We start from the raw sequence: 22,224 nt of genomic DNA on the forward strand, positions 1-22,224 counted from the left end.
CCTCTGGCTATGCTTTCTTGTATATCCCCCTTCCATTCATCCCATTGCTACTGGCTGACTACACCGTTTACTCTAATGTGCCTCCTCCTCCACTCAGTCTCTACACCTTTTCAAAACTCACTTTAATCAAACTTTTGGTAAACCCTCTCTTCCTTTGGTTTGGTGACTATTTATTTTGATGACGACCTGAAGTGTTCTGGGGTAAAATCTAGGCACTGCATGAATGCAATTTGTTGCTGCTGTTTTCCAAGGACAATGTACATGCAGTACATGGGCTACTCAAGCAAACAGTTATATAAGCCACAAAGTGCTCCTGGGTCATTTCATCTCATCTTTAATAAGCAGTGTCCACACGTATGCTGATGGCATCCAACTCTAACTCACCACAGCTCTCTGGACCCCACCGCCTTCTCTAAATTGTCAAACTGCTTTGTCTGACATCCAGTGCTGGATGAGGAGACATTTCCTCCAATTAAATAGTGAAGGCCAAAGTCATAGTCTTCAAAACCTGAGGTAAATTCTGCTCCTTAGACACCAACTCAATCCCTCACACTGCAACTGTCTGAAGTTGAACCAGTTTGTTTGTAACCTCGGTGCCATGTGTGACCTCAAGATGAGCTTCCAACCACATAATCACCTATTTCCACCTCTGTAACTTTGCTTGACTCCATCCCGCCTCATCTCATCTGCTGCTGAAACCCTCATGCATATCTTTGTTACTCCATACTGGCCTTTCACATTCTAACCTCTATAAACAATGTCATCTAAAACTCTGCTATCTATGTCCTAACTTGCACCAGATCCCATTTATTCATCACTCCTATGCTTGCTGACCTAAACTGGTTTGATTTTGAAATTCTCATCCTTGTTTTCAAGTCTCTCCATGACCTCCCAACTCCCCATCTCTAATCTCCTCTGGCAAGTCTGTCTGATCTTCCAAGATATCTGTGCTCCTCCATACTGCAAGGTTGTTTGGTGCCTCACTTAGAGGTCTAGAGACTTAAATGGTTAAACATAGACCATTTATTGGTAACCTATAACTATATAAATCTCCAAGGTACAGCCCTGCAAGGGTGCTGTCTCCATGCTGGCTCATTCCAGACTCATATTGTGGGTGGTACTGTTCCCCAGTCCCACATTAACCCTTGCTCTTTTACTACAACTTCCCAAACACTCTTTTACTACAACTTCAATTCTGGGCTCTTGAGCATGCCAAATTTTAAGTATTCCACCATTGGTGGCTGCGCCTTCAGTTGCATGGTTGTTAAGCTGTGTTAATTCCCTCCCTTACCTCTAGAGTTCAGCTCTTTTGTCCATGTTTGAACCAAGGCTGTAATGAGGTCAGGAACTGAGTGGCCCTGGCAGAACCCAAACTGAGCGTCAGTGAGCAGGTTATTGGTAAGCAAGCACCACTTGATAGCATTGTTGATGACCCCTTCCATCACTTTACTGATGATCGAGATTGGCTGGGCTGGACTTGTTCTGCTTTTTGTGTACAGGACATAACTGGATAATTTTTCACACAGCCGGGTAGATGCCAGTGTTGTAGCGGTACTGGATCAGCTTGGCTAGAGGCGGAGCAAGTTCTGGAGCACAAGTCTTCCATGCTATTGCCAGATTATTGTCAGGACACAGTCTTTGCAGTATCCAGTGCTTTCAACTGTTTCTTGATATCATGTGGAGTGAATCGAATTGGCTGAAGACTGGCATCTGTGATGCTAGGGACCTCCGGAGGAGGCAGAGATGGATCGTCCACTCAGCACTTCTGGCTGGAGACTGTTGCGAATGATTCAGCCTCATCTTTTGCACTGATGTGCTGGGCTCTCCATCTTTGAGGATGGGGATATTCGTGGAGCCTCCTCCTCCAGTGAGTTGTTCAATTGTCCACCACCATTCACAACTGGATATGGCAGGACTGCAGAGCTTAGATCTGTTCCATTGGTAGTGGAATCACTTAGCTTTGCCCATCACTTGCTGCTTATCCTACTTGGCATGCAAGCTGTAGCTTCTCCAGGTTGACACCTCATTTTTAGGTATGCCTGGTGCTGCTCCTGGCATGCCCTTCTGCACTCTTCATTGAGCCACAGTTGAGCCCCTGGTTTGATGGTATCGGTAATGGTAGGGTGGGGATATGCCAGATCATGAGGCAAGATTGTGGTTGAGTATAATTCTGCTGCTGCTGATGGCCCACAATGCTTGAGTGCCCAGTCTTCTAGTACAAGATGGAATAAGTACAATAGTAAGAAATGATCTTGGGTCTAAAGATGTAGAATCCATATGGGTGGAGATAAGAAATAACAAGGGGAAGACACTGGTGGGAATAGTCTAGAGGTCCCCTAACAATAGCTATACTGTTGGACAGAGAATAAATCAGGAGATAATGAGGGCATGTAAAAAGGCAGTACATTAATCATGGGTGACTTTAATCTACATGTACATTAGGAAATTCAATTTATCAAAGGTAGCCACAAACAAGAATTCATAGAGTGCATTCGGGACAGTTTCCTAGAACAATATGTTGTGAATCCAACCAGGGATCAGGATATTTTGGATCTGGCAACGTGTAATGAGGCAGGTTTAATAAATCTCAGAGCAAAAGATCCCCTAGGAAACAGTGACCATACCATGGTAGAATTTAGGATCCAGTTTGAGAGTGAGAAACTTGGATTGGAAACAACTGTGCTAAACTTAAATAAGGGTAATTACAAAGGAATGAGGGCAGAGTTATGGAGTGGACTATGGAGTGGACTGGGAAAGGAGTTTAACAAAAAAGACAGTTGATGAACAATGGTAGACGTACAAGAAAATAGTTCAACACTCACAACAAAGATATACCCCAGTGAGGAAGAAGGATTCTAGGAAGGGGATGAACCAACCATGGTTAATCAAGGAAGCGAAGGATAGTATTAAATTGAAAGAAAAAACATGCATTGTGGCAAAGATTAGTGGTAAGCCAGAGGATTGGGAAAGTTTTAAAAACCAACAAATGATGACCAATAACAATGTGGGCGAAAATAAACTTTGAGAGTAAACTAGCAAGTATTATAAAAACAGACAGTAAGAGCTTCTTTAAATATATAAAAAGAAAAAGAGAGGCCAAAGTGAACATAGGCCCCTTAGAGAATGGGGAAATAATAATGGGGAACAAGGAAATGGCAGAGGAGTTGAATAAATACTTTGCATCACTCTTCATGGTAGAAGACACTAATAGCATTCCAAAAATACTAAATAATCAAGGGGCAAAAGGAGGGAGGAAATAAATACAATAACTATCACTAGAAAAAAAGTACTAGGGAAACTAATGGGGCTAAAGGCTAATAAGTCACCTGGGCCTGATGGGTTGCATCCTAGGATATTAAAAGAAGTAGCTACATAAATAATGGATGCAGTGGTAGTAATCTTCCAAGAATCCTTAGATTCTGGAAAAGTCCCAGAGGAGTGAAAAACTGCCAATCTAACACCCTTTTCAAAAAGGGAGGGAAACAAAAATCAGATAACTATAGGCCAGTTAGGTTAACATCCGTCATTGGGAAAATGTGAGAGTCTATTATAAAGGATGTAATGGCAGGGCATTTAAAAATGTATAATATAATCAAGCAGAGTCAACATGGCTTCATGAAGGGGAAATCATGCCTAGCAAATTTATTAGAATTCTTTGAGGAGATAGCAAGCAGGATAGATAAAGGGGAACCAGTAGATGTAATATATTTGGATTTGCAAAAGGCGTTCAATAAGGTACCGGACTTAAGGCAACTTAGTAAGATAAGAACCAATGTTGTTGGGGTTAGTATATTAGCATGGATAGTGGGTTGGCTAACCAATAGGGGGGACAGAGAGTTAGGATAAGGGGGGCATTTTCAGGATGGCAACCTGTAACTATTGGAGTGCCACAGGGATCAGTGCTGGGGCCACAATTATTTACAATATATATTAATGAGTTAGATGGGGGAAGTGAATGTACTATCGCCAAGTTTGCTGATGACAGTAAAATAGGTGGGAAGATAAGTGGTGAGGATGACACAGAGTCTACAGAGGGATATAGACAGGATAATCAGTAGGCAAAAAAAACTTGGCAGATGGAATATAATGCATTTTGGCAGGAAGAATAGAGGAGCTGAATATTATTTAAATGGAAGAAGACTGCAGAAAACTGCAGCACAGAGGGATTTGGGGGTCCTCGTGCATGAATCCCAAAAAGCTAACATATAAGTTCAGCAGGTAATAGGGAAGACAAATAGAATGTTGGCCTTTATTTCAAAGGGAATGGAGTAAAAAAATAGGGAAGTCTTGCTAAAACTATACAAGGCGCTAGTTAGACCACACCTAGAATACTGTGAACAGTTTTGGTCCCCTTATCTAAGGAAAGATATACTGGCATTGGAGGCAGTCCAGAGAAGGTTCATTAAGTTGATCCCGGGTATGGAGGGATTTTCTTATGAGAAGAGGCTGAATAGGTTGGGCCTGTACTCATTGGAGTTTAGAAGAATGAGAGGCGACCTTATTGAAACATAAGATTCTTAGGGGGCTTGACAGGCTGAGAGATTGTTTCCCCTTGTGGGAGTCTACGACCAGAGGGCATAATCTCAGAATAAAGGGTCACCCATTTAAGACAGAGATGAGGAGGAATTTCTCCTCTCTGAGGGTAGTGAATCTGTGGAATTCTTTACTGCAGAGGGCTGTAGAGGCTGGGTTGTTAAGTATATTCAAGGCTGAGATAGATCGATTTTTAATCAGTCAAGGGTTATGGGGAAAAGGCAGGAGTGACATGAGGATCATCAGATCAGCCATGATTTTATTGAATGGCGGAGCAGACTCAATGGCCTGAATGGCCAACTTATGCTCCTACGTCTTATGGTCCAAGTCTCTCTGCTTCTCTACCTTGCTTTTCTCCTTTAGGACACCTCTTAAAACCTATTTACTTGACCAAGCTTTTGGTCATCTGTCTTATTATTTCATATGGCTGAGTATCATATTTATTTTAGATAGCCCCTGCGAAGCACCTTGGGATGTATTATTTTGTCAAAGGTATTCAATAATACAATTAGTTTGTCATGTTTCTTCTGAATCGATTTAACATTGAAACATTTTTGCACAAAATTTAAAACAGGAAAATCTCTCGAATACAATGGTGCAAGAAATATTTGAGAGAAGTGGTTTTGCTATACACCACTTTCGCTATATACAATGCCAGTTCATTGTTCAGATTTATAAGCTTCTACTACTGAAAGCGTATGTGCATGCATGCACAATGCATAGTATGAGAGAGATCATCAATCTAGGTGTAATAAAGCATAAAGTCACACCGTTTGGCTGGGTTATTTTTGGTGGGATTCCTTTTGCTGGTGATGAATGTGTTGGTTTGAATAACAATTCACTAATCAAATGTGAGAGAACTGGTGGGTAAAGTGTGTTTTGATTTGCTATTTTCTAAGTTGTCCATGTTTACATTGGCCCTCACAATGCTGTTTAATGCGTGTTAAATGTAAGAATACAAGCAGGAAGGCTTTTGAACTGGGGAAGCTAACTGAGTGAATCAAGTGAATGTGGCCTGAACTAGAGTTCAGCACTGAAATGCTGCTGGTTAAAGGAGGTAGTGCAAGCACAGAAAGTTATATCTCAAGGATACATTTTGGGCAGACATGACGATTGAAGGGTAACAGAGATAAGAGGGGGGTTAGAAATCTAACTTTTGGAGCTGTCTTTTCTGGTCCTGTGTAGTCCTACAGGAAATTAAGATATAGAGGAGTAAGTGCATGTAGTTAACCATGTCTGGTCTCAAATCATAGATAGCTATAATTCCTTTAAGCTTGATGCAGTGAGTATGGTGGAGGCAGGTTCAATCGCAGCTTTCAAAAGGGAATTGGATAACACCTGAAGGGGATAACAATTTCAGGCGAAAATAATTTCAGGAGAAAGGATGAGAGAGTGGGAGTCACTCTTGCAGAGAATCAGCACAGACACGAGGGGCTAAATGGTTATAGTGCAGAAGAAGGCCATTCTATGATTCTCAGGGAGGAACTTTGTGTCTTCCTGACTGGTCTCAGGTCACACATCTAATTTTGAGAGGAAGGACAGGGTAGCACTGGTGGAGCCGATTACCTCTCCATATCTTAACATTTACTGCAGTGCACATGAAAGTATCGCTACGTTTGTCAGCATAGTAGATTTAAAACCTTTGTTTTGGTTGGGGCACATTTTCTTTACTGACTCTTCAGTCTTGAACGGTTGAGCATTGCTGAACTAAGCAGTCAATTACAACTGCTCAGATGGTTAAAGAGCACTACTTGAAATAGCTGTTTCAAAGATAGGGTAAAATAAAAACAGTATATTACATAATAATTAATCTTAAGTTTTGGTAGATGTTGCATCTTTATGCAAAGTTAGGTCCTTTAGAGTAGGAAGCAAGTTTACATCAATATGAACAGAGGACACTGTCTTCAGAAGAAAATTTTACAGAATTCAACATGCACATTTACCACAAATACACTGATAAACTATTTCTTCACCACATTTATACACATGCCCAATCATTTAACCTACCGAACTATCGCTAATGGTTCTCTCTTTTCCATCATTTTCATCGTCTTCATCTTCATCACTAAATTCTGCTGCTGCATTTTCAAGGAAATTCAATGTTTCCAGCACATCTGCTGAATCAGTCGAAAGTGGTTTAACTTTCTCTCCGGAATTTCTTTTAAGAAAAAAATTCAAAACTATATTGTACAATCTTTCACTTTTTTTCCAACATAGGCAATCTATAACAGATTTGGGGGGGGGGGGGGGGGGGGGGGCGGAGGAGAGAATAGCATGTTATTATTCTGTAAAAGGTAACATTTTGTAACATGTCATGGTTCAAATTTCGTTCTCTCTTTTCAGTGATTCTTTCTCCACCCCATGTGTTATTCCACAGTCGATATGCAAGCTGCTCCCAAATCTGATATCTGCTCTGTAATAGACCATTAAGAGGAAAGCGAAAGGCTCTTGGTGGGATCTGCTTTTTTTCTTTAACTGTAATACAACATGTAAATTACTCTCCACAAATTTCTCACTCCTTTTCTGAGGTGACAGCATCAGGCCTATGGATGCAACATTATGTAAATGAGAGAGTCTGGAGTAATCAGACTTTTGTTTCACAAAACTGACTAAAAAAGTTGGTAGAAAAATACAAAGAAGTAGGAATAGATGTTTGTCCCAGAACCATGCCACAAGATGTTCTTATATTATCTTACAGGGCAAAAGGATAATTCCATCATGATGCCACTGCTTTGAAAGAGTTATCCAATTAGTCCAAGATTCATAGAAATGTTACAGTACAAGAGGCAGCCATTTGGCCCATCAGATCCATGCCAGCTTTCTGTATAGCAATCCAATCAGTCCCATTCCCCCCGCTTTCTCCATGTAGCGCTGAGCAATGTAAATTTCTCTTTTTCAAATACATAATTCTGAACGAACACAAAGCAAAATATCAATTAGTGGATAAAAGGTTCACTAACTATTCTTCTAGGGATTAAATTATAATTCCTTCCACTTACCACAGGATCATATTAATGTAATTTCATCACAATGCAGCTATCCCTCGTTTAGCTCTCCTAAGCTGCTCCTAAAAAAGGGCATGGTAAATTAAAGCTTGCTATACTAAAATTACTTTTCTGTAAGATAATATAATAAGGGTGGGTTATGCTCCTGACCTGTAATTTTAATTGCGAACACCTATCGGCTGCCTTAAAACTAACTGGCCCAAAATCCTCCTGATAACTCACTTAACTCTCAACTGGCCCTTGGTTTGCCACCTCCCGCTCACTGTCTCTCCCAACCCTTCTGCTTCCCTACCCCGACACTCCTGCTCGCCATTTACAGCCACTCTCCCTCCCTCTCACTTGCCACCCCACTCGTTCCCTTGCTCACTCCCTGCCTTTCACTGCCCCTCTACCAGCCCCTCATGCATAGCGAGGGCTTCGAGATGAGGACGGTGAGCAGGAAACAAGAAGGTTTCAGGACTGGAAAAGGGCAAGCAGGAGGAAGCAAGGGGGTTGAGAGCGGGTGTCGAGCAAGCGGCGGTTAGCTTGAAAAAGACTGAGCGTGCACAGTAGCCACGCTAAAATGCACTATCCGGGGAATTTCCCAAATTTATAAACCACGCTTAAATGAAAACATGCTATTAGTACCCATTTTAAACAGGGGAGACCTGTACAGAAAGTGAAATATATACTATAAGAAAGAAAAGGAGTAAAAAAAAACACTGATCTAATAATCAATGTTGTGGAATATGCATTTTATGCAATACTCAGTTTATGATAAACCCACATTTTACCATGCCAGGCGCAGCACGCTTTGAGCAAGGCCATATCACACCAATACCTATTTTGATACATATTAGGCCAGTACCAGCAATAAGTAAATCCAGATGAACCTTTGCCCAAACTATGGAAAAGAAAAACTTACCAAAGACAGCTTTTGTCCAATCTGGGCATTGATGGATTAATTCTGGATAATAGGGTGAATCATTTTACTTTTCTTTTTTAGTAATCCTAGTTTTGTTTTTATAAATAAGGAACACAGCCATAGATGATAGCAAACATATAACAGCCTAAAACAGCTAACAATAATGGTTAACAACTCGAAATTTTAGTTCAATGTTAAGAAATTTAGGTTTGTGGTCTCTGTATATATGCTATCAGATAAAATAAGGAACCTGCTTTTGAATATTTGTTGCATCCAGTGGGAAAGGTGAAGAAATATAACCAACTGGGCCAGCAAGCAATTTTAATCAACCCATAGGGTAAAGCAGCCAGGCATGCCATAGCATTGGAATATATCTGCCGTGGCTTTATTGGTTCAATAGCTTACCGATTAGTTACTAATGAATCTTAAAAAAAACCCCTGAATATTACACAAATATAAAAACCAAGGATGCCCAGCAATGATAGTATATAGAAAAATCTTAGAAATATAACATTCAAAGGGCATTGGATTGACTCAAAAGAGATTAAACTTAAGATTTTAAACACAAAATAAATGTACAGCGGTAATATAAAGTGTCAGCACTTACCCAATCATGTTTGTTCCTTTTATTAGAGTTTCTCCACCATTTACAACAGGCTCCAGATTCTTGTTTTCTGATAATTTATCTAGATCATCACTGGAGAGGCCAAGTAGTGCCCGTGCTCGCCTTGACTTCACATCTATTATGGTGTCTGTATAACCCACCTCCTGTAAGTATCTAGGGAAATGGTGAACAGGACATTTTTAAGCTTAGTGACAATGTCATCACAACTTACAAAGCAAAATAGACCAGCTACAAATAATGCAATATTGAGAGAACATGGAGAATATACACGCCACAAATCCTTTTCTACACTCTGCTCAACTGCAGTGGGTACCAGCAAAAGAAGTCACCCGTACCAGCTGCAGGGTCAAAGTGATACGTCTCTTTCAGTACCAGCCTCTATAGTCACTGGGAAAATGAAAGCTCCCAGCACAGGACTATTGTTAACAATTCACCATTCATTACATTATCTGCAGTAAGAAACGCAGTAGTTTACTTGTTTAGATTGTTGGGGGAGGGGGTGGTGAGGTGGGTGTGGGAGGCTTTCAATAATGAATTTATATCAAATACAGAGCAGAAACATACAAATATGTAAGCATTGAGTTTTAATGTGTTATGTAAACTTAACCTATTAGGCCATTCAACACTAAGGAACAACCAGCATCCTATTTAGAATCATATTTAATTCTGATCCTGCACATAATGATGTTTTAGTGTTACAGTGCAACTCCTGCCAACACAAGGTGACTGCCTACAGCTCTTCTGCACATACACACTTGTCAGCACACGTGCAAAATCCAATGACATCGACAGCTTCTTTTTGGCAGTCTTCAAACTTTTAACAATGACTCTTATTTTATTGCCCATGTATTACCAAAATGTTTTATACCACAAAAAACATGACCAGGTGGATCCTCCCTCTTAACTAATTAAATGGCTGGTCTGAAATTTCAAGCAATTCCTTGCTTCCTGAGCCTCGTGGCAGGTGGGCAGTCAGGGCATGACCATTTCCCTGTCTTTGTCTCTCCTGTTTTCTCTCTTTCTCTCCCCAGCTATTTCTTTTGATATTTCACCTTTTAATATATTTCTACAAAGATCCAACATGATGTGTTACTTTAATTGGGATTGGGGGTGAAGATGGGCGGACAGAGTACGTCCCATTTGCCACGTGCCCTTTTCAGCCCTGTCTGAGAGGAGTGGGTGAGCTGTGCATGGAGGACGTTGTTAAAAGTGTTAACTTGATGCTGCTAGTATTGTAATATTTTCAATTCCAAAGCCAGTAATGGCCGTGCATGCACCCTGCTGCACATTTCCCCCTATAAAAGATGGCACCTATGCACACAACTGTGCGTGCGTGGCATTGGCAGAAAACACAGCCTTAACGTTAACACTTTAAAATACTGCATTTTAAATTAAGATCAGATTCTACCAATTTTACACACTTGACTTTGAATAAGGAAGAAAAGGAGTTCATAACTCTCACAATACAAGATAAAACACTGAAAACGCCACAAATCACAAAGCATTTTTGAAATAAAACTGACTGAAGATACTCACTGACGAAGGAGCTGTCGCCCTTGCTTCCATGTTAACTGATTATTTTGTGTTGTCTGTATTTCATTTTCATTTCCTTCATCTAGAAAGGCAATGATTCAGATTGAATTCCTCACTCCTTAACCTATTATTAATAATCTTAACTGCAGGTGCAATTGGAATCAGGTGTTTTTTCAGCTTTGAAGAAGGGTCATACAGACTCGAAATGTTAACTCTGTTTCTCTCTCCACAGATGCTGCTGGACCTGTTAAGTTTTTCCTTTTGCTTCAGATTTCCAGCATCCGCAGTATTTTGCATTGTCTGAAGGAGATTGTTGTCAGCCAACAGTAAAAATTTAAACATCTTCAGTCAGGGAAAGCAGAGCTCTGGTCACCAATCTCTTACTGATAGTTACATGTGCAACATTAGAAAGAGCAGGTAACAGACCCTTTCAACATTAGATTGTCTTGGGTTCCTCTTAACTCTTCAAAACCAAAGTTAAATGCTCATTTTGCAGGGTTTGAATTTATAGTCTCTCCCATATTGCACTGATATCAGTCCAGATTGTGTTGGAAGTGTGGAAGGACTGCTGTACTGATAGATAGCTGTCTTTCAGATGAAACATTAAGCAGAGTTCTTATTTGCCTGTTCAGGTGGAAATAAGATTCCATGGCACTAGCTGAAGAGCAGCAAGTTCCCCATGTCCTGGCCAATATTTATCCCTCAACCAACAGCATGAGAATAGGTTAACTAGCTATTCATCTCATTTGCTGTTTGAGATACCTCCATGTGCATCAACTGGCTTCTACATTTGTTTGACTGCACTTCAAAAGTAATTTATTCACTGTGAAGTGGTTTAGGGCTTCCTGAGAATGTGAAAAGTGTGATACTTTATACTACAAAATGGAAATGGTGCAAGACTACCTCACATGAAGCCCTAAATGCTGGCCAACTGTTCAGCAGCAGTTACATCTCCAATTCTTGTGTTGATAAGTATGTAGACACCACTCCAGAAAGTACAATACAACTGTACTATGAGAAATAGTATTTCCACTGTCAGAGCATTGGGAATTGTTTCAGGTAATGTTCCAGTGACTTGTAATCGTTATAGCTATTTTGAGGTTTAATCTTAATTTTAAAGATTAAATTTGTAATTTCACATGCATTACCTTCTCCCTCTTCACTCTCAGAATGCTACATGTGTCATCACAAAGCAAATAAATTCATTTTTAAAAATCTTAGTGAATTTTATGCTCAAGTTGATCAATGTTGCTGCTGGGAAATGAATAACTTTTCAGTCACCCAGTGTTAAGTGTTCTCACAATTGTGCATTTAACCAGCCATTCTACTGATCCATGCGCCAATACTGCACAGGTATGACTGTCTTCATTTCCCATATCAGGCACCCTGTGGCTGACATATAACTGTAAAGAATCAAGCTTATTAAGAGGGCCTTAAATGAGTACAGCCAGTACCGAGGGCCGTAATTCTGCCCACGTAGCTCAACATGTCATACTAGTCAGTGTCGAATGGATAGGACGGTCAGATTTGGGTATGCCAGTAGGAACCTCATCAGTGCTCTGTACTGTCAAGCTGCACAGTTTTAGCTGGTTACCACAAACAGACTCCATATGCACACTTGAGAGTTCCAGACAACTGGCTGTTGCCTTTGCACTTGGGTAAATGGGGTATGATCCAATGAGGAATGAATGTGGGCTCTTTAATACAATCAAACTCTAGGTTCTCAACAGAAGATCCAGTTGATCAAAAAAAAAACTGTAGGATTGGTAAGCCAGAGCAGGTGATCAAAAATGGCTGAAAATTATCTGAAAATGGTGACCGATTTTAGTATCAATGAGTGTAGTCCACACTTATTGGAATCTGGTTTGAAACAGCCCAAAGTCATTTGCTTACTACTAGACAGAAGAGACTTTCATCTCATTAGTCTGAGCTAGATTCAAACCCATTTCTCAGGTCAAAGGTCAGAGTCTAATCAACTGTAGCACTCATGCCCAAAACAGAATCATACAATATTTATGCAAGATAGCAGCTTGCACCGGTACTTCAAAACGACTTGTAAAATCACATCCAACAATGTATTTTTTTTGCATTATAAACAAGTTCATTGAAGTCTGAGTTTTGAGACTAGAGAGGAACATCACAAAAAAGGAATGTAGCTTGGCATATTCATTTGTAGATGCTATTCTATTAAGAAATGTGTTTCCAACTTCATATTCTTACTCAGGGAAGGACCTTGCAATCTATATTTCCACTTCAACACCTTGTACTATTTATTTACTGTATCTGGGAATATGTGGCAGAAGGTAAGGTATTGTAAAGTATGCATTGCAAAACTTTCATTTCCTCTTGTGTTCTTCACATACAGGAATCATCACAAGATGCACTGAATTGTGTAGGATAAACTGGGCATATCAAGGGAAATGACAAAAGGAAAAGATGAGGGGTGCATGGGGGTGCAGGAGAAGGTGATTCTGAAATCCAGCAGGATCGTGCAGTTCAAAAAAAAATGAGAGGTATAGTATGGTGCAGATGAAAAAATTACTGGACTAAAGTGTGCTTCAGCAGGAAGGGACAGGACATTGAAGAAGCTAAAATTGAAAACTAGATTTCTAAAGTCAATTGTTTAGGATACAAGGAGTCAGTGATTTTCAGAAAGGATGGGGCTTTTGACAATGTACAGGTGAAGCATTCTGTATCAGTTGCAATTTGTGGAGGTTACGGGAAAGGAAGTCAGGTAGGAGCTCATTACAGAAGTTGAGCCTAAACCAGAAAAGGGCACAGCCTATAGTTTTAATGGTGGTAAAGGAAGAGGCAGGAGCAGATGATGATAATGTTGTGAAAGTGCAAGAAAGCATTCTTGGTTACAGAACAATTCTTGGGGTAGGAAACTCAGGTCGGGATATTATGCTACTCCATGAACTACGGTGATCTACTGCACCCTCTCTTCCTCCACACCATCTCCCACCCCTCCCCTGCTCCATTATACCAGATGGCAGAGGCTTAAAGCAACTTGCTCTCATATCCCAGAACTTCCTGACTCTTGCTACATTTTTTCCATTTTTCAAAATCTCCCTTTGTGACAATACTAACATCGCCTTCCCTCAACACTCTTCCCACGCTGGTTTGAGCTGACCTAAAAATGAAGTGCTTTGAGATAGTAAAAAAATAACTGTTAAAGATGCTGCATAAATAAAGTTGTTCTTGCATAGTTCAAAATTGTATTTTTTTTACTTTTGCTTCATAGATAACTGTTGAGAATTAAATTTACTAGAAACACGGGACTTTTCAATTGCAGCCATAGCTATTTTGACAATGCTCATTGAGTACTTATAAGGCCTATTATGTCCTGTATTTTACACTTGTCCATATTGAATGTTAGTACTCTATCTACTTACATATTCAATCCAACTCATTTTGTTAATTCCCAAGCTGCCTCCTCAGATTCACTCAAGCATTTTGCACCGTTGACAATCTAACCAGTTGGCAGCTTCTAAATCAAGATTATGTAAACTCAGGCACAGTAGGTGCCACAATACTAATCTTTGTGACAGTCCACTCAGCATACATCTCTTGCCTAATCAATGTTTGATTTCTGGAGCGGTCACTCAGGGGTACTGTATTAAGAAGGGCCTGCAAGTAAACCTGGGTCTGCTCATTAGTACATTGCACAGAGAGGGGAGGGGGGAGGGGGAGAAAGGAAACAAACTGAAAAAAAATCAAATATATTTTTTAAAAAGGGAGTCAAAATTTGAGAAAATGGAGAAGTAGCTTCTAATACTAACTTTTCCTGAAGTCTTATGATATAAATAGTTATTTGGTAGTACAGAACTTGAGTATTGTTGGAAAAAGGAAGAGACGTGCTATCTAAGCTTTTCGTCTTGCACTCATCAGGATAGCTTGCAAGAAATTACCAAACTGTAACGGGGGAAAACAACAATTTCTATTGCATGAGTAGGCTACACCATGTCTGCCCAAATAGATGGTGTTGCCATGGGATCCCCTCTAGGCCCAGCTCTCACAAACATCTTCATCTGTTTCCATGAGAAACGCACCTTCGATGGAATCCTTCTATCCTTTGCATATTTCCGATACATAGATGATATGTTTGCTATATGTGAATCTGCAGCTGTAACAACTTCATTACACATCTTAAGGAACTTCATTCCAAGTTCAAATTCACCTTTGAAATGGACATGCTAGTTGAGAAATTTACCAACAGGTTCTCTACTACTTTCTACCACAAGCCTATCTTCACTAGTCAAAATACACATCAGGATTCCTACAGTTCCACACACTAAGACTGGCCTTCTCTTAGGACTGAGTGAGTGCAGTTGTTGGGTAAAAAATTTAATTTTTTATTTTGTACAAACATAATTTAGTTTGTAGTTGGCAGTAAACTGAAACCTACAGTTTAAATTCTGTAGTTGCCAACCTTAAGCAGGGCTTTTTCAAGGATTCCAGTGAAAGAGCAACTTAATTAAGAACCAGCTGAAACTGGATCCTCATTAAGTAACTCAGAGAGGCCTTTTGTGTTAGAAGCATATATAAGTAGCCAACTTAGTGAAACTTAGCACTTGCGTGTGACTTACAATAGTGTGCTGGAGTTGAGCGCTTCAGGGAGTTAAAGTGGAGGAAGGGAAAGAGATGTTTGGTTGCTTTTGCCTAGACTTATTCAGCCTCCAGGAATTGATTCTTGCTCTGTTACAGGAGAAGCTGGTTAATTGGTGAGTATCTGGTAAGTGATTAAGGCTCATTCTATTCCTAAGGCTCAAAATAGTATATTTTGAGCGAGAGGTGAGCGGGAGAGGATAAAAGGTGCGGATCGAGAGACCTATCTGCAGTGAGACCAGCGGCAGAATGACATCACGAACCACAATGTGATGTGAGTGCAAGGAAAGCAGCTGATTGGTGAGTAAAGAAAGGTCTTTAGTTTGTGTTTAGGTCTCTAGTATTTTTTTCCTCTTTTTCTTAAAAATAGCTTGTTAAGTATAAGATCGATACTGGTGTAAGAGAAATTAATTACAATAAATTCTTCAAGTATAAAGAGCAGGGATATTAGGGTAATTCATTAATTTAATTAAATATGATAGTGATGGCAGGATGGGTGATGTGTTGCTGCTGCAGCATGTGGGCGCTGCTGGACACCAAGGCGATCCAGAGCAAATACATCTGTCCTAAGTGTTTGCAGCTCGAGAAACTTCTGATCAGAGTTGGAGTCTGGAGCTGCAGACATTGTGCCACATCAGGGAGGGGAAAAGTTACCTGGACACTTTGCTCCAGGAGATGGTCACACCCCTCAGATTAGGGAATTCAAATTTGATCTATGATCAAGGACAGGAGGGCGTGACTGCAGGTGAGGCAGGTATGAGGACCCAGGGGGGTAGTGCTCGAGAAGCCTCGGCCCTTGCAATTGTCCAATAGTTATGAGGTTCTTGAAAGCTGTGTGGATGAGAGTGGGGACTGCAAGGAGGATGAGCAAACAGCACCGTGGTACAGGGAGTCATTCAAGTGGGGAGGAAATAGGAATATGGTAGTGGTAGGGGTCAGTATAGTTGGGGGATAGATATTGTTCTCTGCAGCCGTGAGTGCTTGTGAGTCCCAAAGGTTGTTTGCCTGCCCGGTGCCAGGGTTAAGGGCATCTCCTCAGGGCTGGAGAGGAAATTGGAGTGGTGGGGAGGAATCCAGTTGTCATCCACATTGGTACCAACGACATTGATAGGACTAAAAGGTGGTTCCACTGAAAGCATTTGAATAGTTAGGAGCTAAATTAAAAAGTGGAACCTCTAAGGCAATAATCTCGGAATTACTACTTTAGCCACAGGCAAACAGGCACAGGGTAAATAAAGTCAAGGAGTTAAATGCGTGGCTTAAAGATTAGTGTGGGAGGAACGGGTTTCAGTTCATGGGGCAATGGTACCAGTACTGGGGTCGAAGGGGGCTGTTCTGGTGGGACGGGCTTCACTTGAACCATGCTGGGACCAGTCTCCTAGCAAATCGGATAATGAGGTCTGTAGAGAGGGCTTAAATCTAAATACAGGGGGGAAGGTTCTGGAGAGAGGATATGTAGGCTTACAAAGCAAAAGGATATGGCAGCATTGCAAGGCAGCTATTTAGGTAATGATACCCAGGAGTGTGACAGAAAGGGACAGTGTACACAAACATAAAAGCAGCAGCAAAAAGGGTCAAGGGGGAAACAAATGGTAAAAAGGCAAAATTAATGACTACTTAAATGCACATAGTATTTGGAACAAAACAAATGAATTAAAGGTACAAAGAGGGGATAATTGGTATGATATTATAGCCATTATGGAGACATGGTTACAAGGAGATCAAAGCTGGGAACTAAATATTTAGGAGTATGTGGATTTCGAAAGGACAGGCAGGAAGGAAAGGGGACTGGGGTAGCTTTGGTAGCACGAGCTGGAATAAGTACGATAGCAAGAAATAATCTTGGATCGGAAGATGTGGAATCTATATGCATTGAGGTAAGAAATAATGAGGGGAAGAAGGCACTGGTGGGAGTAATCTATAGGTCCCTTAACAGTAGCTATACTGTAGGACAGAGAATAAATCAGGAGATAATGAGGGCATGTAAAAAAGGCAGCTTGGGTGACTTTGATCTTCATATAGATTGGGAAAATCAAACTGGCAGAGGTAGCCACGAGCAAAAATTCAGAGTGTATTTAGAACAGTTTCCTAGAACAATATGTTGTGGATCCAACCAGGGATCAGGATATTTTGGATCTGGTAATGTGTAATAAGGCAGGTTTAATAAATGATCTGAGTAAAAGATCCCCTAGGAAACAGTAACCATAATATGATGGAAATTAGGATTCAGTTTGAAAGTGAGAAACTTGGGTCTCAAACAACTGTGCTAAACTTAAATAAAGGTATTACAAAGGAATGAGGGCAGTGTTGTCTGGAGTGGACTGGGAAAGAGGTTCTAGAAACGACGGTTGATGAACAATGGCAGACGTTCAAGACTCACAACAAAGATATATCCCAGTGAAGAAGAAGTATTCTAGGAAGGGGATAAACCAACCATGGTTAACCAAGGAAGTTAAGGATAGCATTAAATTGAAAGAAAAAAAAGCATACAATATGGCAAAGATTAGTGAAGCCAGAGGATTGGGAAAGTTTTAAAAACCAACAAAAGATAATCAAAAAAGTAATAAAGAGGGAGAAAACAAACTTTGAGGGTAAACTAGTAAGTAATTTAAAAATGGGCAGTAAGAACTTTTTTAAATATATAAAAAGGGAGAGGCCAAAGTAAGTATAGGCCCTTTAGCGAATGAGAGTGGGGAATTAATAACGGGGAACCAGGAAATGGCAGAGGAGTTGAATAAATACTTTGCATCAGTCTTCACAGTAGAAGACACTAATAGCATTCCAAAAATACTAAAAAATCAAGGGGCAAAGAGTGACGTGGGGGGGAAATAAATACAATAACTATCACTAGAGAAAAAATACTAGGCAATCTAATGGGGATCTAATGGGGCTAAAGGCCAATAAGTCACTGGACGTGATGGGTTGCATCCTAGGATATTAAAGGAAGTAGCTACACATAGCAGATGCAGTGGTAGTAATCTTCCAAGAATCCTTAGATTCTGGAAAAGTCCCAGAGTGAAAAATTGCCAATGTAACACCCTCATTCAAAAAGGGAGAGACACAAAAAATAGGTAACTATAGGCCAGTTAGCTGAACATCTTTCATTGGGAAAATGTTTGAGTCTATTATAAAGGATGTAATAGCAGAGCATTTAAAAATACATATATAATCATGCAGTCAGCACGGCTTCATAAAGGGGAAACCTTGCCTGACAAATTTATTAGAATTCTTTGAGGAGCTAACAAGCAGGATACATAAAGGGGAACCTGTAGATGTAATATATTTGGATTTCCAAAAGGCGTTCGATAAGCAGCCTTACGTGCAGTACCTTAATAAGAAAAGAGCCCATGGTGTTGGGGTTAACATATTAGCATGGATAGAGGATTTACTAACTAATAGAAGACAGAGTTAGGATAAGGGAGGCATTTTCAGGATGACAACCTGTAACTATTGGAGTGCCACAGGGATCAGTGCTGGGGCCACAATTATTTACAATATATATTAATGACTTTGACGAGTGAAGTGAATGTACTATCGCCAAGTTTGCGGATGACACAAAAACAGATGGGAAGGCAAGTGGTAAGGAAGACAGGCTATAGGGGGATATAGACACGTTAAGTAAGAGGGCACAAACTTAGCAGATGGAATATAATGTGGGAAAACGTAAGGTTATGCACTTTGGCAGGAAGAATTGAGGAGCGGAATATTATTTAAATGAAGGAAGACTGCAAAAAGCTGTAGCATAGAGGGATTTGCATGAATCACAAGCTAACATACATGTTTAGCAGGTAATAGGAAAAGCAAATGGAATGTTGGTCTTTATGTAAAGGGAATGGAGTATAAAAATAGGCAAATCTTGCTAAAACTATACAAGTAACTAGTTAGACCACACCTAGAATACTGTGAACAATTTGGTCTCCTTACCTAAGGAAAGATATGCTGGTATTGGAGGCAGTCCAGAGGAGGTTCACTAGGTTGAGCCTGGGTATGGCAGGATATCCTTATGAGAAGAGGTTGAGTATATTAGGCCTGTACTCACTGAAGTTTAGAAGAGCGAGGGGTGACTTTATTGAAAAAGATAAGGCTCTTAGGGGGCTTGACAGGGTAGATGCTAAAAGGTTGTTTCCCCTTGAGAGAAAGTCTTGGACCTGAAGACATAATCTCAGAGTAAGGGGTCGCCCATTTAAGACAGAAATAAGAAGGAATTTCTTCTCTCAGAGGGTAGTGAATCTATGGGATTCTTTACCGTAGAGGGCTGTAGAGGCTGGATCGTTAAGTATATTCAAGGCTTAGATAGACAGATCTTTAATCAGTATGGGAAGCAAGGGTTATGGGGAAAAGGCAGCAAAGTGGAATTGAGGATTATCAGATCAGCCATGGTCTCATTGAATGGTGGAGCAGACTCGATGGGCCGAATGCTCTACTTCTGCTCCTATGTCTTATGGTCTTATCGGCAACGTTGTAAATAAGGCCTGAACAATTCGCTTACCATGTAAGCTTGATACTGAAATAGGGCGCATCAAAGCCATCCCACAGGATAATGGCTGCCCTGATTAGATCATCACTTGCTGTACATCATGCCAACTCATGAATGAGCCAAAGACTGTCACTTTCAGCCCTGAAGAGTGCCCAGTTTACCTCAGATTACTTGGAAAGGTAAGTGTCTCAAATTTGAGCAACAGATAAAGCTAGCCGTTGCACACTGTTACTATGTAATAGCAACACGTGTGGTATTCTCCAGTAACAGGATGCTGCTATCAAGCCGAAAAGATGCTCTGTCTATCACACAAATGAGCAATGTGTTTTATGAATTTCAGTGCCAGGTGGTGCCAGGTATATAGGCCATATGTTCCAATTATTGGCAAATAATGTTAAACAGCACATCCCTTCAGGTGTTCGCAACAAGCAAAGTACTGACCGTACCCAACTAGCCCGTACTTGCAAAACTCAAAACACAGGGTCCAACATTGGATGTGATTCTGCAATTGGACAACACCTGCTAAACAATCCTGATTGTGCTAAGAATTACAATGAAAACCAATTTAAGATCGCCAGTCGAGCTTGCAGTGTGGCTCACTTACACATGCAAGAAGCCACATAATATCACACACAGGGCCCTGTTCTTTGCAGACAGAAGAAACATATCCACATCTTGCACATTTTTCATCTAAACAAAAGCTCTGGGAACAGTCATTCCCTGGTTCATTCCCTAAGGCAATGCCTTGACCAGAGTCAACCTGCCCAGTTTGAATTTGAACAAAGCTAGGCAGCTAATTGTTCCGTGCTGCATTCTCCATGGAAACTCCTCCACCAGTGTCCACTTGCCAACCAATCAGCACTCTCTTCTCATGCAGTATAAATTGTTATTCTCCTATTCTAGTTTGGTAATTTGTGAGCTATCCTGAGTGCAAGACGAAAAGCTCAGATGGCATGTGTCTTTTTTTCAGCAATACTTTTACAGATATCATGTCTTAATCCCAAAGATCAAAGGACAGTTCATCCTACTATCCCACACAAATACATACTGGTATGTAATAATGTTGAACCTTTACTTTTCTAAATAGAAAAGTAATATTATTGTACAAAATGTTCTTCCAATATCCTACAGAACACACTGCATCTTTCAATCTAGTTCACTAATTTATTTCTTTCTTACAGCATGAGCCTAGTAACTTGAAGGTTTAGATCTAATGCCAAATCTAATGTCTCTCCTAAAACTTGATTTCACAACTCAATGACAAAAACATTTTGATGATACTTAGAGATGTGTTTGCTACCTTTTTGTGAAATGCAATCTTCAGCATTTATATCTTACCAGAGTCATAATTTGGAGGCTTCATATCCCCTTGATTGAGCTCGGTCCCATATTTCAATTTATGATGTTTAGCTCTGAAAGAGAGATGGGGAAAATGTTTATTTGATACCTATACAATTGCTAGCTTCTAGTTAAAAATCAAGTTATCCTGAATTAATGCAACACACAGAAATCCTTCTGGGAATAACACAATATCCAGACCATTCACTGTACACAGAAAATTAGATAATAGAACTGTTGATGTCAAAACAAAGATAAGTCAAACTTCAGAGAAGGATTTTCAGAGAGCCAGAGGATCATACATATGGCTAAGTTAGTTTCAGATTTAAAAAAAAGAGTAACATGATGCTGTGAATGAAACAGGAGCAAGCCATAGGTCCTTCAATGGCTTAGTCATGGCTGATCATCTACCTCAACTCCACTTTCCTGCACCATCCCCATATCCCTTGGTTCCCTCAGTGTCCAAAAATCTATTGACCTCTGTGTTGAACATATCCAATTACTGAGAACCCGAAATACTCTGGGGTAAATAATTCCAAAGATTCACATCCCTCACTGAAGAAATTTCTCGTCATCTCAGTCCCAAATTGCTGACCTTTATTCTGAAACTGAGATTTCTAATTCAAGACTCCATAACCAGGGGAAAAAAGTAAAAGGCAGCAAATAGCTGGGTTATACAGGCTAGTTGAATTCCATTCTGAATAAGACACCTAACTTTCAGGAACCTTCTTTCTTTATGTGACACATCTGAGAACTTTGTGTCACATGCAAAACCACAGGAAGTTTTGAACAGTTTTTTTAAAAAAAGGAAGGCATCTCCTTAGAATGCTGCATTACGTAACCTCAATATCACTCTTACCCTGACTTCCAAATCTGGCAGATACTGGCAAACCCAAGGGTCATTTTTTCATCTGTTCATTTTGTGTTAAGGGCTCAGAAGGGTCTCTGTCATTTACAACACTGAGGTTAGTACATCTGTAATTACTGTAAATATACAATACTGAGTACTTTTTATTTGCCTGTTTATTGTTTACTTAACATTCATTACATTTTTCAGCTTCTTTATTGTATGAGTCTCGATTTGATATATTTGATATATATTGTATTTACTTCCATCTACCAAAGTCACATGATGACAATATATTTCAGTCAGCCAGAGCACAGGTGCAAGAGCTTCTCCTCCCATTCCTCCTCTTAAAAT

The 22,224-nt window shown here is 40.2% G+C and overlaps 1 protein-coding gene across 2 annotated transcripts in view; it reads right to left on the reverse strand.

Annotated features, from left to right (window-relative positions):
* The window catches only part of strn (striatin, calmodulin binding protein), a 118,812-nt gene that overhangs the window by 37,881 nt on the left and 58,707 nt on the right, over positions 1-22,224 (reverse strand). For both annotated transcript variants that reach the window (XM_041187725.1, XM_041187723.1), the window contains exons 3-6: positions 21,024-21,097; positions 10,604-10,682; positions 9,050-9,220; positions 6,541-6,691 (exon numbers count right to left, since the gene is read on the reverse strand). In XM_041187725.1, coding sequence (XP_041043659.1) covers positions 6,541-6,691; positions 9,050-9,220; positions 10,604-10,682; positions 21,024-21,097 — 475 coding nt within the window. The remainder of the gene's footprint in view (positions 1-6,540; positions 6,692-9,049; positions 9,221-10,603; positions 10,683-21,023; positions 21,098-22,224) is intronic.

The sequence above is a fragment of the Carcharodon carcharias genome, chromosome 5 (genome assembly GCF_017639515.1).
Source record: "Carcharodon carcharias isolate sCarCar2 chromosome 5, sCarCar2.pri, whole genome shotgun sequence".
NCBI classification, from domain to species: Eukaryota; Metazoa; Chordata; class Chondrichthyes; order Lamniformes; family Lamnidae; genus Carcharodon; species Carcharodon carcharias.